Source organism: Dipteris shenzhenensis, chromosome 8, assembly GCF_047967505.1.
Source record: "Dipteris shenzhenensis isolate YYH24624 ecotype China chromosome 8, Dip_SZ_1.0, whole genome shotgun sequence".
Lineage (NCBI taxonomy): Eukaryota > Viridiplantae > Streptophyta > Polypodiopsida > Gleicheniales > Dipteridaceae > Dipteris > Dipteris shenzhenensis.
Genome location: NC_141603.1, coordinates 765047 through 778824, shown reverse-complemented (window position 1 = coordinate 778824; position 13778 = coordinate 765047). Strand labels below are relative to the sequence as shown.

Genomic DNA, 13778 nt, shown 5'->3' with positions numbered 1-13778 from the left:
ACAGGTCGTCAGCCCTAGGATTCGCTTCCATTTTCATATCGCATTTTGTGACGACCCTTATTCTTTGACTTCCATAAATGCGGTTGAAGGCATCCAAAACACAGTCCTTTTGCTGAAGAGTCAAGGAGGACATGTGTGTGGCTTCTCGAATCATCATTACTCCATTATAAACTTCACAAATGACAAATGCCTCACCCCATTATGAAGCCATGCCTCAATGATATCCGAGTTTCTATTAGCCATTCTACCTGCATATTTCTCAGGCCTATAGTTTGCTATATTAGGTCACTTTAACTTACTCTTTTCCATGGTATCAACACTAGACTCAAGTTCCATTATTTCCCTTTATCTTCTCTGGAGAGTCTACGTATCAGAGCATGAATGGCTTCACATTTCCGCCTCCCACACGACGAAGACCTATACAACAGTGTTAGAAATCAAGAGGGAATGAATCACTCAAACCTCCACCCAAGATCTCTCCAACTCTTACACACACTCAACTCAGATAGATGATCACATATGCAACAAACACTCTCTCAGAAATAAATATGGACGGAGAGAGAAAGAGAGTATATTCATCCACCAGATGGTGGGCAGAAAAATAGCTCCAAGGGAGCAGTACAAAACACACCAAAGTGCTAGAGAATATTGATGGACTCTCTCTCTCATCAACTGCTCCAGATCTGAGTGCTGAACATAGCCTTGGAGAGGGGCTTTCAGTCTTACACTGGATGCTAGAATCAATGGAGGAATAGGCCTTTTATAGGCACTGCCCAGGCCCCTTGAGTTGACCAACCAGCAGGGTTGGTACCCTGTCTGGTGGCCGACCACATGGGCCCTAGAAAACCGACCAGGGTTGGCCCTGGTCGGTGGCCCTGGTTGGGCCGACTTGGCTTGGCCAGCCACAGGCCCTTATATCAGGGCGCCCTGGGTGGCCAATCAATGCTGCTCCTGGTGCCTCTGTGTGAGGCCTAGAGCCCCATTTTACCTGCTGTTGTAGGCTGCAACCAGCCCGTGTGCTGATTGCCTATGATACCGGCCTGAGTCTCTCTCCCCAGCCCTCCTACCTCTCACAGTCCCTTGTCCCCTCAAATCGGGGGCTCACACGTGGGCATAGTGAGTTTCTAACACCCCCCCTCAATGTCACAACTGTGGGCCAATCCCCATTCATTTGATGAGGTGCTCCATCTGTTCTCGAGGGAGTGCCTTCGTGAAGAGGTCGGACAAGTTGTCAGCGGTCGGGCAGTACATGAGCTCGATCACGTCCTCGATGATGAGTTCTCGAACAAAGTGGTAATGAACTTCAATGTGCTTGGTCCGCACATGGTACACTAGATTCTTGGCAATGGCTATGCAACTCTGATTGTCACACATCAGCACTGTTGCGCTCTCTTGACACACGTCCATGTCCTCCAGAATCCACCTCAACCACAGTGCCTCACAAGCTGCTGTACACGCGGCTCTGTACTCTACCTCTGTAGATGAAAGGGCCACTGTGGGTTGCTTCTTACTCAGCCAAGAGATGGCACCAGATGCAAGTAAAAAACAATACCCTATTGTTGATCTCCTGGTGTCAGCATCACCCACCCAATCACTGTCACAGAACCCGCCTAGTTCGATGCCTTTGGTATAGGTGATCCCGTAGGTGCAAGTAGCCTTTAGATACCTCAACACCCATAAACCTGCATCCCAATGACTCTTCATGGGAGAAGCAGAGAATTGGCATAATAGCCCAACTGCATAATGAATATCAGGTCGAGTATTGGTAAGGTAAAGCGAACTTCCTACCAATCGTCGGTACAAAGGAGTATCGGCCGGCTGAGATGTGTTGTGAACACTTAGCTTGAGCCCGATCTCCATGGGAGTTACTGCTGTCCTGCAATCCTTCATCTGAAATCTCTTTAGAAGTTCTCTGCAATATTTCTCCTGTGAAATGAAGATCCTGTCTTTGGCCTGCTTTACTTCTATCCCAAGGAAGTAGTGTAATAACCCAAGGTCAGTCATCTCAAACTCAGACATGAGTAGCTCCTTGACCTGAGAAACCTTCTTGACATGGTCACCTATCAAGATAAGATCATCAACATAGAGAATGAGTACCAATCGCAATCCCTTCTCAATGAACAAGTAGAGGTTTGCCTCAGAAGGGCTCCGACTTAGCCCTATCTTCTGAAAGAATACATCAATCCTTTGGTACCAAGCTCTGGGGGCCTGTTTCAGCCCGTATAGCGCCTTCTTCAACCTTCAGACCTTTAATGGGGACCCTGGATCTTGAAAGCCCGGTGGCTGCTCTACGTATACCTCCTCCTCCAGGGTTCCATTAAGGAATGCGGACTTCACATCCATTTGAAAAATAGGCCACTAGAATTGGGCAGCAAGGGCAATCACTGTCCAGATAGTAACCATGCGAGCTGTGGGAGCAAAAGTTTCATCAAAATTCATGCCTTTAGTTTGAGCAAAACCTTTGACCACTAACCTTGCTTTATACTTATCCAAGCTGCCGTCTGATTTGTATTTAAGTTTGGATACCCACTTAGTGCCGATGACTTTCCGTCGCGGGGGCCTGGCCACTAAGTCCCAGGTATTGTTCTTCAGGATAGCATCCATCTCTGCTTGCATGGCAGCCTGCCATTCTGGATGGTCCTTCGCCTCCTCGAAGGTCCTTGGCTCTTCAAGCTGAGCCACCAACGCAAAATTCATGGATGGGGTCTTCTGAAGACGTTGGGACCATTGCAATCCGGAACTGCTACTCTCAGGTATTTCGGTGACCCGAGAGTCTTCCAATGTCCGTAGGTACCATTGGGGCAACCTCTTCTACTTCTCAGTGGGAGGAGGAACTGGAACTCCTTTTGGAACATCCTGCTCTTCCTCACTACCTTGTGGAACATCAGCTTCCGATTTCGCCACCTCTTGGATGGTCAACTTGAGGCGGGGTGGGTTCGGGGGTTGAACAATTTCCTCCTCCTCAATCTAAGGCTCCTCCTGGGGTTCAGGTTCCTTTTCCTCGAAGACAACATCTCGACTGATAAGGATCTGCTTCTTTACTGGGTCGAAGAGTCGATAGGCCTTGGATTCTTCGCTATACCCAACAAAGATACATTTTCTGCTCCGAGAATCAAGCTTGGTCATGTCTTCCTTGTGCACATGCACCCATGCGTTAGAACCAAAAATGCGAAGATGAGTGATAGAGGGCTTCTTACCATAAAATGCCTCATATGGAGTCTTGTCCTTGATGGCCTTCGTCTTGGTCCTGTTGAGAATGTGTATGGCTGTATTGATAGCTTCACTCCAATAGGCTTTAGAAAGGTTCCTACCTCGGAGCATAGCAAGCCCTGTCTCCGTGGTGGTTCTATGCTTCCTCTCGGCTACCACGTTTTGATGAGAAGTATGTGCTGTGGTGAGTTGTCGCTTGATCCCATGCTTGCGACAAAATGTGTTGAACTCATTTGAGGTGAATTCTCCCCCCCTATCTGTACGGAACGTCTTGACATCCTCCCCTGTCTCCTTTTCAACTCTGGCCTTCCAGTCCTTGAACTTCTCGAAAGCCTATGACTTTTTGGCCAAGCAATACACCCAGGTCATTCTACTGAAATCATCCACAAAGAGAAGTGAGTACCTGGATCCTGCCCACGATGCTGTAGACATTGGGCCACAAATGTCGGCATGAACCAACTCAAGAGGTTTGCTGGCCTGAAACGAGGCCTCTTGTGGGAACTTGTCCCTGTGCTGCTTGCCTTCTAAACAAGCCCTACAGACACCATCCTTGCCTGTAATTGGTGGAAGTCCATCCACCATCTTCGACTTTGACATTTCAGCCAAAGTTCCATAGCTGACATGACCCTCATGCCAAAGTTTGGACTTTCCGTTGTCTTCATGAACCAACATTGCACTGAGGCGGTACAGTCCGTTCTCTTCAACTCCTTGAGCCACCATCTGTCCATTTGCTTTGGATGTCACGGTGACCTTGCCATCTTGAAAGAGAACTGCCATGTTGTTTTTGTCCATCTAACTTACAGAAAGTAAGTTCTTGCAAAGGTTGGGTACATAAAGTACTCCAGAGATATCCTTCTCCTCACCCGCGGTTGTAATGAAAGGAATGCTACCGATGCCCTTCACAGGACACGTCCGGCTATCCCCAACAGAAACTTTGGAATCCGGGTGTGTACTTTCCATGGTTTTTAACCAAGTCTTTTTGTTAGACATGTGCTTTGAAGCACCGCTGTCAACATACCAACCCTCTTTTCCTTCACTGATTGCATACGCTGAACAATGTTCACTGATTAAAAACAATTGTCCAGTCGTCACATTGACAGAATCATTCTTAGGCTCTTCTTTGTTCCTAGCTTCTCTCTTCCGCTTCTGATCCGCCTTCTTCTTTTTTTCGGCATTCTTTGGCGGAGTGGCCAAGCTTTTCACAATAATAGCACTTCATTTTCTTCTTTCCGTCAGATCTCTTGAACTCCTTTGGCTTGCCTTTTCCAGGCTTGTCTTTGGCCACTAATGCCTTCTCGTCGGTTTGCGTAAAGAGTTTTTCTCGAGCCTCCTCCTCAAGCAGGAGTGGGCCAAGCTCCTCAAAGGTGATTGGCTTAGTCCGTTGACCTGTAGTGACCGTAGTCACAAAACTTTTGAAACTCCATGGCAACTTGTGGAGTGTGAGCAACGCCAATTGACTCAAGTCCACCTTCTGACCAACCGCTGCGAGCTGGTCCCGCACGACTTTCACCTTTGTCAGATGGTCATGCACACTATCACCCTCATTCATATCAAGATTATAAAGCTGATGCTGAAGAGTAATGATACGGGCTGTATTATCGGTTTCATATAGCTCCTTCAGTATGGCCCACGCCTCTGAAGACGTCTCTGCCAACTGGATATGAGGAATCACAGCATCTGTTGTCGTGCCAATTAGCATTGCTAAGGCTTGAGCATCCCTCTCCTCCCATGTACTGAGTTCATCCACATCTGCTTCAAATAAAACTTCACCTTTTTGTCCACAATGTCCTCCGGCTTCTCCTCGGTCCCAATCACAATCTTCCACAGCTTTCGTGCCAACAGATGGCTTCGGATCTTGACTTTCCAGATTGGATAGTTCGTCCCATCGAGCTTTCCAGCTTCACCAAAATTGGGAATAAATGAAGAAGGAAGATGACTGGAGAAGGAGGAAGGACGAGCAGTGGGTGTAGAGGCTTCTGAACGCTGATCCATCTCGGTGAATAGCAAACTGAAAAACTGAAGCAAAAAAAGATGTACTGACCTCCCGTGCTAGCCTGAGCTGAAAGCAGAATCGCCTTTCTGCCAAAGGACTCCTTCCTTCAGAGAGTGCTTTGATGAAGAAGAGTTGAGAGCCTATGGCTCTGATACCATGTTAGAAATCAAGAGGGATGAATCACTGAAACCTCCACCCAAGATCTCTCCAACTCTTACACACACTCAACCTAGATAGATGATCACAGATGCAACAAACACTCTCTCAGAAATAAATATGGACGGAGAGAGAAAGAGAGTATATTCATCCACCAGATGGTGGGCAGAAAAATAGCTCCAAGGGAGCAGTACAAAACACACCAAAGTGTTGGAGAATATTGATGGACTCTCTCTCTCACCAACTGCTCCATATTTTAGTGCTGAACACAGCCTTGGAGACGGGCTTTCAGTCTTGCACTGGATGCTGGAATCAATGGAGGAGTAGGCCTTTTATAGGCACTGCCCAGGCCCCTTGAGTTGACCGACCAGCAGGGTCGGTACCCTGTCTGGTGGCCGACCACATGGGCCCTAGAAAACCGACCAGGGTTGGCCCTGGTCAGTGGCCCTGGTTGGGCCGACTTGGCCAGCCACAGGCCCTTATTTAAGGGCGCCCTGGGCGCCCAGTCAATGCTGCTCCTGGTGCCTCTGTGTGAGGCCTAGAGCCCCGTTTTACCTGCTGTTGCAGGCTGCAACCAGCCTGTGTGCTGGTTGCCTATGATGCCGGCCTGAGTCTCTCTCTCTCCCCAGCCCTCCTACCTCTCACTGCCCCTTGTCCCCTCAAATCGGGGGCTCACAGGTGGGCACAGTGAGTTTCTAACGAACAGTATTGTCCCCGTTCACTACTGACATCTCATACAAACATTTGACTGTCAAATTGCTCCAAAACCAATGCATCAGGTCACCAACAAATCCCAATGACTCACGTTTAACTTCCCGTCACTTGCCATCCGGGCTACTGACACCATACAAACATTTGACTATCCATTGCTCCAAAACCAGCGCATCGAATTACCAACAGATCAACGCAAACAAGCAGTGCTAACCCTGATGACTCGCGTATAGCTTCCTGTCTCTTGCCGTCTGTGTCATCCCTTGTTAAACCACACAGCTTTGAACCCCATCACCTCTTCACCAATGAATCACACCGATTGATGCAACACTCTCATGATAAAATTGGTGAGTAAGTATCAACGCAATTCAAGCCTAAAAATCTTTGCTCAAATCCCATAGACCCGAACCTCACTGTCACTAGACTGACGCTCAATGAATATCAGCCAATCTTGATACCAAATGCTAACCCACAACTTAGAGCAACCTGACCTCGCTTCTGTTTGGCTCTGATACTGAATGCTACAATCAAATTCCTCAACGCATACAATACTACACAAGTGTTTGAAATTCAAAATCTCCACACACCTTGCATTGACGCACCTCTATACACCCCAACTTGAGTCACCCTAGGAGGCCCCTTAATATTCCTATCCACTTGCTAGATCCTAACCCCCCTTTTATATAAACTTTTGCCTCTTTTGGCTATTTCACTGGTTCATTAACCACATCTTGCCCCTAGGCACTCAATCTTGGGTGCGTGGTTAACAAATTAACCAACCTTAATGTCCATGGAGGTTCCCGAGTTTTCTAGTCGTCTCAAACCACGGTCATCAAAGACCTTGACAGCTGAATCCTTGACCAATTCCCCTTTAATACAATAGAACAATCAAATATTTACATTTGTATACATTAACTTTGTTGTGAGAGATAAAGAGAGAGGGACTCTTCGTGGGTATGCCAGCCCGGAGAGAGGATAGGCACACATTCTGGGGTGGAGCCAGATACATGAGCATATTTGCGAAAGTTCAGGGCAGACTTCAGGCCTATTTGAGGATGGCTGGGACAAATCAACTTGGCCCAAGGTTAGTGCAGGGTTGGGGCCAGTTTGGGAACCAGCCAGGTCAGGTCACCCAACTTGCCTGGGTAGGTCAAACCGCCCTACCCTGACCCTGTTTGGGTCAGGTCGGCTGGGATGTTCAGTCTTGGGGTTAATTTCAAAGTTTTGCTGTGGGCTTAAGTATTAAATTTCAAGTGGATTAATGATCGGCCATATATGCTTTTTCACACGATTATGACACATACGCCGCGTTAAAAATGTGCATCTTCCGTCGTTACACCTAGCTGCACCAAGTTATAAATACTTTTGAACCGTAAAAGTATGAAACAGCAATAGTTGAAAGGAAGGGAAATGCTAGAGGCTGCTCCTGATAGATTGCAGAAATAGAGCTTTGAATCGGACATGATTGCATATTAAGGATTGCAGTTCAAACCTAGTATGGAGAAAAATATCATGAATCCTGCTGATATCTGGACTACCCTCCGACTGCCCACACGAGTGATTCCCAAAAGCCCAGTGTTTTCACTGCAAAGTTCAAGGATGAAAACTTTACATTTGAATGTCAAAATCAAATAGAACAGATCAATTCCCAAACCAAAATACTTGTTACCAGATACATACACAGAGACTGTAGAGCCAGTTGAAGTGCCAAACAATCCATCAAGTAATATCCCAATTCCCTGATATAGACAAGGTGGCAACTTTCAGGGCTAGCTAGAAAGGAATTTTTTCTTGAGACAAAAAGAGAGGCTCCACAAAATTGTACATTACACACAAAAATCACTTCATCTTACCTGCCATCCTATTCCACGACTCAAGACATAAGCTGGCGGGGGTGTTGCACTAGCTAATCGAGAGACTGCAAGGAATGCTCCTGTGGACTGCAAACATCATTATATATATATATATATATATATATATATATATATATATACCTATCATTATGCAGTTATATTAAATACAAGACACAAGGTTAGCCAGCAATGGCAGACAGAACTCCTACTCGTCCGAGCAGCATTTCTTCCATTTTGGAGAGAAAATGGGAGGCAAAAGTTGGCACATTGAGGGAGTGGAGAAACAAAGTAGAAAAAATGAGAGTTCACCGAAACATAGATGGATTATGTAATGAAGGAAGATTAAATCAAATCTAAGATAGGCACCTCCACAAGGGAAACAAAGACAGAAGCCATCATTGCAAATGCATGGCCAGCATCAAAAGTGGGGGCACCCCATTGAAGAGGGTAGGGAATCCTTATCCTGAAAAATAGAGCACACCACAGAGTAACCAGTAAATGTCAACCCACATCCAATAAGCCATGAAAAAAAAACCAAACCCAGAAACCAGCTGTGTGAAAAAGTGTAAGAACCAAACCATTAAATAAAACACTTATTAAGAATCCACATGTCGAGGGCACTGACAAGCATCTACGCAAAACTAACTACACCATCTTCAATAAGACTGCAGTTTTTTTTAGAAGGTGCATTTACCAAGGAGCTGTTGAGATCAGATCAGCTTGGTCTGTCCGACAATGTAACTTTGTTTTGTGAGGGACATTTTTATAAGCTCCAGCCACAGTCAAAAGGTAGGCAAAAGCCCAGATAATTATTACTGATAGCAGGATTGGAAATCTCTCAAATAGAGGGAGACCCAAGACTCTCAGATGCCTCAAGTACTGTATTGACACAGACAATCAACTTTGTCAGTGTGTTCCGCCGCTAACTTTTATCGCTTAAACAACCATTATACAATTTCAACTTTTTTCCAAGTGAGCCATATTCATTATTTGTGTAAAACACAAAGCACAAACTCATTAATAGAATACCTACCAGAGAAACTCCAATTAGCAGAAGCAGCTCCAAAAGCCCTATTTCCACACACTTTGCAACCTGCACAGTTTAAAAACAGTCAACTCTCTCTCTCTCTCTCTCTCTCTCTCTCTCTCTCTCTCTCTCTCTCTCTCTCTCTCCCCCCCGTCCCCTCCCCGTCGCTCAGCCCCCCCCTCCCCGTCCGTCGCTCAGCCCCCCCTCCCCGTCGCAGCACTCGTCCGTCGCTCAGCCCCCCCTCCCGTCGCTCAGCCCCCTCCCCTCGTCCGTCGCTCCCCCCCCCTCCCCGTCGCTCAGCCCCCCCCCCCTCCCCGTCGCTCAGCCCCCTCCCCTCGTCCGTCGCTCAGCCCCCTCCCAGTCGCTCAGCCCCCTCCCCTCGTCCGTCGCTCAGCCCTTCTCCACTTCCTCTCCCCACTCTTGGCTGGGCTGTACCCCAGGCCCAGCCAAGGGGTTAGCCCAGCCAAAAGGGTGATAGTCGATATGGCCAGCCCACCCTCCCCTCATCCCCCCAAGCTTTACTCCGCCATGGTAGCCACAACCCCTACTCCCTTCGACAGGACGTACTCTAGGTATAAGATTCACCCTCCCCCGACGCCGACCAAGCCGCAAGAGCAGATTTACCATCTCCAGCAAGAAGTGCGAGACCTGAGGTCCCAGCTCACCCAAGCCCTAGCTCGTATTGCAGCTTTGGAAGGCCCAGGGAAGCAGGAGATTATTGCAGCAGCCGTACAAACATGTAAAGCTGAGCCTCCAACATCACAGCTGATTTCCACGGTTAGAGAGCTTATCCAGGTGCAAGTGACAGCTGAACCCAAGGTTGACATCCAAACAGAGATCCAAGAACATCACCTTCGGAAAGAGACTGCTATGAAGATTCGGATGGGGGGAATACCCGATTGGCAGCACGAGGATGACACTTTCGAGGAGGCAATCGACAGAATCAAGGCAGCAGTCCCGGCCATTGATTGGTCAGCAAGCCCAACTGATGACAAGAATGATGATGAAGAGGAGTCTTCCCCAGTTTATTTATCGCCTAGGAATGAACACGTTGTCATCACCTTCAACTCGAAGACACTTAGGAAGAGGATTCTACAACAATCCTATAAGCTGAAGGGGACAAAGATATGGATTGCTGAGGAGCTTACAAGAACCCAACTGAAGAACAAAGCTACCGAGCTTGCTAAGGTTCGGGCAGCCAGGGAAGCAGGAAAATGGGCAGTATATCGTGATGGTCTTGCAGTGATTAGAGAATTTAAGACAAAATCTAAAGACGCTCAGTCTTAAACTAATGTAATGGCCACTCCATAGCCTAGTACTTAGTTCCTTTTATGTTTTATGTTCTATGTGTTTTGTTTTTTTGGAGGAATCTGATGATACTCCCAGGGAGGTTGCCTATGGCCCTCTCTGTATTGATGTATAAGCAGGTCTCTTTTGTCCCATAGACCTTTTTAGGTCTCCAGTGGACATTAATAAACTTTCTTTCTTTCTTTCTCTCTCTCGGCCCGTTTAGTAACTCCACCCATCAGTTTCATTTATCAGTTATTTCATTCTCATAGACCCTTTTTGGTCTTCTGAAGACTTTAACAGACTCTCTCTCTCTCTCTCTCTCTGAGACATCAAAGTGACTCCGGATGGGAGATGCAAAGCAACTCAGAGAAATGAAAGTGACTCCCAAGGATGCAGAGCAATGGATCTGAAAAACAAGAAACTCCGAAAAGAGATGGCAGCTATGCAGGCCACCATGCAAGGGAAACATGCTAAATTCACGCAGCAACTTACCAAGCAGAAGTGGAGATGCTAGAGTGGAAAGAGGTGGTTAAAAAGGGTACATCAGCCCCCATGAAGGAGTTTAGATCCAATGCCTCAGAAGGAGATAAGAGACCGAACAGCAACGACATAAATATCCTTATGGCAGATGCTGAAGCATTGTTCACCAAGATGGGTGTCAACCGTACTTGTGATGCAGCTTGGAGAGTGGGCAAGACTGATGCACCAACCAGGTCATTAGTAGTGATATTCCAGAGAGAGGGGATGATACGTGTGATGGCAGCAAGACAAGAGGGGAAATGGGCTGCCTACAGAGACGGCAAAGTGGTTATTCGAGAGAGAGCATAAAGGGAAGAAAAGGAAGAGGGGTAGATGGACAGCACATAGGAAGGAGATGAGGAGAGACAGCGGGATCTGAGGTTCTGAAAAACTGCAATTCTTTTCAGATCACATCTGAGACCACATATTTCTGTGATGCGGAAGGAGGAGCATGCACGACACATACGAATATGTGTTCAGTCGCTTGACACATGCCCGATTTTCATTGCAATACGCTACGCCCCCCCGGATACATCATCCTATGCACATGAGGCCACCACACAGGGTCACAATCGATATGAGATGATACATGATGATATCATGGAGTTCTCTAGGCAAGGGGAGATCCTCCTCTTAGGTGACTTCAATGCATGTATGGGGTAGACGGGTGGGCTTACTTGACTTTGGATCAGATCCCCTTAAAGTACCGAAGATAGACTTAGTTGAGCTTGAGATAGTGAGACATTCTGAGGATGCCCCACAGGTGACAGGGTATGGGTGGGTGGAAATTATTGGAGATGGGAACAATACGTGACTTGATCATATATAGAGATAGCCATTATCCAGAGGGCTCACTTGCTTTCCACATGGAGGGGGGACCAGCACAGTGGACTACTTGAGGGGCTCCCCAACCTTTGTGCCGTGAGTACATGACTTTATTGTCCCTCCACCCCCAATCAGCACTGACCACTCCTATCTCACATTCAGCATTTTGATTGCCACAGGACAGGACCCTCCTATTCCCACTCGTGTCTATATACACTTTGACCATGCTCTTGATGCAGTTTATATAAGCCACTTGTCTCCTGAGCTACCAACCTTCCTTGGATATGACGCACACCTCACCCATGCCTCAGACACTCTTGTATCAATAATTCAAGATGCTGCTGCCAAATCCTTCCCCACGACTCGATCCGTAGCACCCCCCCTGAACTGGAAAGATGCTCCAGAACCATGGTTCAATGGATCTCACGTCACCTCACCCTGTAAGAGGTAGGTCTTCTCTCACATAGGATGGATGAGGTCAATCCTTTTCGAGGAGGGGACCCCACTATTGCATGCAAGCTTCTCTTTGAGGGGAAGCCACATACCCCATCCCAGATGCACCTGTCTGGCACACTTATGCACATCAGGCACCACCTGACTTGTCCTCTTTGCCCAAGCCCACCACATCCTTTTTTGTTTACTACAAAATGTACGAGCTGCATTGTGTTGGCTCCACCAGACTAAGCACTTTGCACATGGACGGGGACAGAGAGAGAGAGAGAGAGAGAGAGAGAGAGAGAGAGAGAGAACGACAAATCTTGGTGGCCATGGCCGCCAAAGGAGAGAGGGAGGGAGAGAGTAGAGAGGTAGAGAGAGAGATAGAGAGAGGGAGAGAGAGAGAGAGAGAGAGAGAGAGAGAGAGAATGAGAAATCTTGGCGACCATGGCCACCAGAGGATAGCGGGAGGGAGGGAGAAAGAAAGAAAGAAATTTTATTACAGTCTTCGGAAGACCGATGGGTCTATGAGACTGAAAGAAAACCTGATACAAATCACAGTAAGGGTGGAGCTACTGAAACGAGCATCATCACCCGTGCTGAACCTTAAGTCTGATCATACATAATCAAATACATCTGGATGTAACAATGAAAAGAAAAGAAAAGGACTGGAGCGAAGCAGAATCCTCTGTATGTCATGTCGCCCTGGTTGGTGCATAGCCAGTGATGGGACACTGGCGCCCGTCAAGGTGTGCCGTGCGTCTCAATCTCCTGGACGAGGCTCAACATAAGACCAGAGCCACCGTGACTCCCATGGGACGTATCCCGGGTCTAAACAATGACGGGAGGTCCCCCAGAGTGATCTGTGTCCCCCCTCAATGTCTCATGTGTTGTGCTGCGATCGTCGGGTTGGGGTCTCTGTCACCTCTGCAGCTAGAGACTGGACAATCAATGTCACTCGATGGGAAGAACTCTGTGATCCTGCTCTGAGAGGTGTCTGATGATGTGGCCAAGCCTCGTCGCCTGAGTTAGTACTCTCTGTGTCGGACCCCCTCGTGAATGAAGGCCGCGAGGCATCCTTGATCTAGGTAGGCGAGAAATCTGGAAAGGATCCCGGAGCCATCTCTGAAGAGGGGAGAAAAAGAAAGAAAGAAAGAAAGAAAGAAATATTAACATCCGCGAGAGGCCTCATATCAAGTCAGGCCAGAAAAGCCAAATAGTGTGTAACATGAGTGAGGCATGTCAGGCGCTCAGGGCTAATGCTCCAAGAACATGATCTGGCTCCATGTATCCAGGCTCCATGATAGCTCTCTAGTGCAACACAAAGAGCTCACGTATCTGCATCTCTCGAGCTGTCTGGCGCTGTGGTGGGGGGCGTGGTCTCCTTGATCTCTGGATCCGATGGGCTATGTCAAGTGTAATGCCACATCTCTATCGGTCGCCTCTGAGGAGAGCTGAGATAGGTCGAACCTCAATCGTGTGTGCTCTGGTCTCCAATCGCATGTGAGATCCCCGTGTCCCTTGTCCAGTAGTGGTGTCGTGTCGACTCCCTCTACTGACCCATCTATCTCTCATGTCAGCTAGCTCCTCCTCCTCTACTCCCGAGTGCCATGGAGCTGACTCAAATGCATAGAAGTCGGTGACTTGCCTCTGCGCTCGATCCACCTCAGTGTCCTGTGACGTGGTGGTCGCATCCTACTGCTCTCTGAGTGTCTCTTTGCGTCTCCGCATCTCCATCAGGTAGAGCCCAAATCCCTTT

At 47.8% G+C, this 13778-nt stretch overlaps 1 protein-coding gene across 2 annotated transcripts in view; it reads right to left on the bottom strand.

Moving 5' to 3' along the window:
• The window catches only part of LOC147898925 (nucleobase-ascorbate transporter 1-like), a 34229-nt gene that overhangs the window by 11730 nt on the left and 8721 nt on the right, over positions 1-13778 (bottom strand). For both annotated transcript variants that reach the window (XM_087377938.1, XM_087377939.1), the window contains 6 exons: positions 8957-9016; positions 8618-8802; positions 8290-8386; positions 7924-8010; positions 7751-7809; positions 7563-7654 (listed from right to left, as the gene is read on the bottom strand). In XM_087377938.1, the coding sequence (XP_087234064.1) occupies positions 7563-7654; positions 7751-7809; positions 7924-8010; positions 8290-8386; positions 8618-8802; positions 8957-9016 (580 nt within the window). The remainder of the gene's footprint in view (positions 1-7562; positions 7655-7750; positions 7810-7923; positions 8011-8289; positions 8387-8617; positions 8803-8956; positions 9017-13778) is intronic.